At 57.7% G+C, this 3658-nt stretch overlaps 1 protein-coding gene across 1 annotated transcript in view; it reads left to right on the top strand.

The window, feature by feature from the left end:
- The window catches only part of CTSE (cathepsin E), a 4456-nt gene extending 2325 nt beyond the window's left edge, over window positions 1-2131 (top strand). Inside the window, exons 4-10 of the mRNA XM_010132803.1 lie at window positions 305-336; window positions 508-626; window positions 718-917; window positions 1190-1312; window positions 1406-1547; window positions 1655-1753; window positions 1970-2131. Of these exons, the coding sequence (XP_010131105.1) occupies window positions 305-336; window positions 508-626; window positions 718-917; window positions 1190-1312; window positions 1406-1547; window positions 1655-1753; window positions 1970-2131 (877 nt within the window). The remainder of the gene's footprint in view (window positions 1-304; window positions 337-507; window positions 627-717; window positions 918-1189; window positions 1313-1405; window positions 1548-1654; window positions 1754-1969) is intronic.
- Window positions 2132-3658: the final 1527 nt, after the last annotated feature.

Here is a 3658-nt window from a genome sequence, read left to right as displayed (position 1 = left end):
AACAGCACGCCCCAGCGCCGGGCTGTCTGCCCAGGGGCTCGGCGGGTCACCCGCACCCAGCTTGTGTGGGCTGCCAGCCAGCCCAGCCCTGCTGCCCTGGCACACAGAGCAGCTCCGGGCAGCCCCAGGGCTCCTCGGGTGCTTCCAACAGAGCCCAGGGTGGGCTGGGGAAAACCGGGGGAACTGGCAGTGCCCACAGGGCACAGGAACAGCAGTGTCAATCTTCAGGTCTTTTTATAGGGCACAAGCTAGTCCTGCTCCCCTTAGCAAACCTCCCATCTTTCAGGCAGATAGAAGCGGGGTTGGTTTTCTCCCTCCTCGAATCGCCAGCCTGCCGCGCTGCCTGCGAGCAGCCCTCTCCCTCGGCAGCGTGCCCTGCAGAGCCACCTTGACCCATGGGTTTGCTCCAAGGCCGGTCACTTCTGCCAGACGCAGTGAGGGCTCCTGGGATCCTTGGCCACGTAAATAAACAGCATCTCTGCTGACAGCTCTCGTCTCTTTCCCCAGTTCAGCACGCCAGGTTTCAGCCATCACAGTCCAGCACGTACCAGGCGATAGGGACCCCCTTCTCCATCCAGTACGGGACCGGCAGTTTGACAGGGATCATTGGATCTGACCAAGTAGTCGTGAGTCATCTTTGGTTTCTCCTGCTCTGGACAACGTTCCTGGGACTGCCCACAGACTCAGCACCACCATCAAACCTCCTCCTCCCCGCAGGTTGAAGGCCTCACCGTGAGCAACCAGCAGTTTGCAGAGAGTGTCACCGAGCCGGGAAAAGCCTTCCTGGACGTCAAGTTTGACGGGGTCCTGGGGCTGGCTTACCCCTCACTGGCCGTGGATGGGGTCACCCCTGTTTTTGACAACATGATGGCACAAGATCTGGTGGATCTGCCCATATTCTCTGTCTACCTGAGCTCGTATGGACATGGCTTTGCTCTGGGCTCTTGCTTCAACTCAGGCACTGCTTTTGGCGGGGAAGGGGGGGTGGGGGGAACTGCTAAAATAAGGATGTTTTACAGAGAGAGTAAAGGGGTTTTTTGGTACCGTGCTGAGTATCAGAGAGCTCAGGCCTTGCAGGAATAAAGCGAATGACCCTAAGGATTTATGGGAAGCGAATGGGTATAAAGCCACCCATTTAAAACGTAAGGTGCAAAGTGAAAGAGAGGAAATCCCTTGTGTCTCCCTCCAGGAACCCGGAATCCCCTACGGGAGGAGAGGTGCTCTTCGGTGGCTTTGACCCCTCACACTTCACAGGGACCCTAAATTGGGTGCCAGTCACCCAGCAAGGGTACTGGCAGATCCAGCTGGACAAGTGAGTGGTGCTGGGCAGGGAGGGAAGGGTTGCGCTGGGGCAGGGGAGCACGACAATTCCGTCCTGGACTTTCTCTCTTTCTTCTTCTTCCAGCATCCAGCTGGGTGGGGCAGTGGCTTTCTGCGTGAACAGCTGCCAGGCCATTGTGGACACCGGGACATCGCTCATCACAGGTCCCACCAAGGATATAAAACAATTGCAAAACTATATTGGTGCCACACCCGTGGATGGAGTGGTGAGAGCACGGGTGGGGAGAGGAGGGGGCAAAGCCCTGGGACCCCCACCCTGCTGGGAAGGATCTCCCATGGAGCAGCTCCGCTGAGCCGTCCGGCTCTTTTGCAGTATGCTGTGGAGTGCAGCAACCTCTACATGATGCCCGATTTGACCTTCACCATCAACGGGCTCCCCTACACGCTCAGCGCCCAGGCCTACACCCTCTTGGTACGGCTGCAGCTCCCCTGGCACCATTGTCCCCAGTTCCCCGTGGCTCCAGAGACAAAGGTGGCCCAGAGCCACTCTGGGAGCTGAGCCACAAGTCACAGCGAGTGACAAGCCCCCTGCTTCATGCACGGGACCCACAGTCCCATTCCTGTGTGTTTCCATGTGCATGAAGCTCTCGGGTTCATCCCCAGCTTTGCACTTCTGCTTCCCTAGGAGGAGAGTGACGGCACGACCTTCTGCTCCAGCGGCTTCCAGGGGCTGGACATCAACCCTCCCAGTGGACCTCTCTGGATTTTGGGCGACGTTTTCATCCGTCAGTTCTACTCTGTCTTTGACCGTGGAAATAACAGGGTGGGCTTGGCCCCTGCTGTCCCTTAGGGCTCTGGCATCCTGTGAGGTAGGAGGGGAACAGAGCCACAGGGCTGCTGCCCTTGGGCAGGGCAGGGGATCTCACTGCTGCAGCACTGTCCCTGGAGGTGATGAAGACACCCAGGAACTGCGGCTGAAGAGCCCAGCAGAAGTCTGGTCCACAGCAGGTCCAGATATTTCATAATGAATATAAAAATGTCTTGAGCAGCTCTGTGCAGATTCTTTTTTTTTAAACACAGGTCAATAAGACCCTTAATAAAACAACCCCCATCATGCTTGTGTTGATGAGCACTGCAGCAACCCTGCAGATCTCGGCTGGGTTGCACAGGAGTGTTAAAGCCTCCTTCCCTGGACCTCGCCCTCCTCCCTGGCAGCTAAAAGCATCCGTGCACCCGTGGCACCGCCAGGGCTGTGTGCCCAGTGCTACCGGAGCTTCCCCACTCTGGAGGGGGCAGGAGATGCTGGATCTGAAAGGTCAGCTTCCACGATCTTTGGTTGGCATTTCCCCATTGGCAGAAGAGGACGAGTAGAGCAGAAAGTCCCACCAGGCAGCTGTGGGCATCCCCAGTTCCCTCCCGAGCCCGAGGCAATGGCTGTGGGCAGAGGCAGGGCAGGGGCTGGGAGAGCAGCGAGTTCACGGGAAAATGTGTCGCCTCAGCGGGCTCTGATGCTGGGGAACCAAAAGGTACCAAGGAGTCTGGAGAGACTCTGGGGCTCTTTCTGTGCCACAAACCTCCCAGAATAACCGGTGATTTCCAGGGAATTTTGCTTTGATCTCCCTGGGAACTTGCAAAGACAACGAGGTCGGTGGGTGCACAAAGCGAAGAGGGCGAAGCAGCTGCCAAGCTCGGCAGCCAGTGCCCGCAGAGGGCGGCAGGGGCTGGGAGGGCTGGGGGGGGCTGCTGATCTCAGGGCTCCCCGGGAGTCACTGCAGCGCATGTGACTTGCTGACAGTTCAAAGCGCGCAGGAGAAAGCATGAGTGATTGCGGCTCGTGCATGATGCATCCCGCGACACACGTGGAAGGCAGCGAGAAAGGGAAGCGCAGAGGAGGGTTATTTTTATCCGAGTCTTTGCTGGGTTTTCCTGGCCCTGCAGTGGGCTGCCGTCAAGGCTGAGGTGCTGGGTCTCCGCAGCCAGGGCTAGGCTTTGTGCCCACTGCCTCTTTCCTCAATGGAGCAGACCTGGGGCTGGGTGCAGAGCTCTGAACAATTCAGATCTGTTTGTAAACTTTGTGGCTCAGCCTGGATGTTTTCAATCAAAGGAAATATCTGCTTTACTCAGGAAGATGGATTGTGCCACTGACCAGCATGTGGTTTCTGTAACTGGGTCCAGTATCGACTCCACCTCAGGCACAGATAAGGTGCTGGGCAGTTGGACAAAGGTCTCTTCTCCCTCCTCCAGCTTAACTCCTAGCACACTGCAGTGCTGCTGGGCACCGTAGGCAGGGGGGGAGCACCCAGCTTCACCAGCATGATGAGGGACCACCCAGTGTCCCCAAACACTGGCTGCCTGGACTCGACCAGGATCACGCTAG

The sequence above is a fragment of the Buceros rhinoceros genome, unplaced genomic scaffold, assembly GCF_000710305.1.
Source record: "Buceros rhinoceros silvestris isolate BGI_N320 unplaced genomic scaffold, ASM71030v1 scaffold11860, whole genome shotgun sequence".
Classification (NCBI taxonomy): domain Eukaryota; kingdom Metazoa; phylum Chordata; class Aves; order Bucerotiformes; family Bucerotidae; genus Buceros; species Buceros rhinoceros.
Note: the sequence above shows the minus strand (reverse complement) of the source record. Positions and strands in the feature narration are given on the sequence as shown.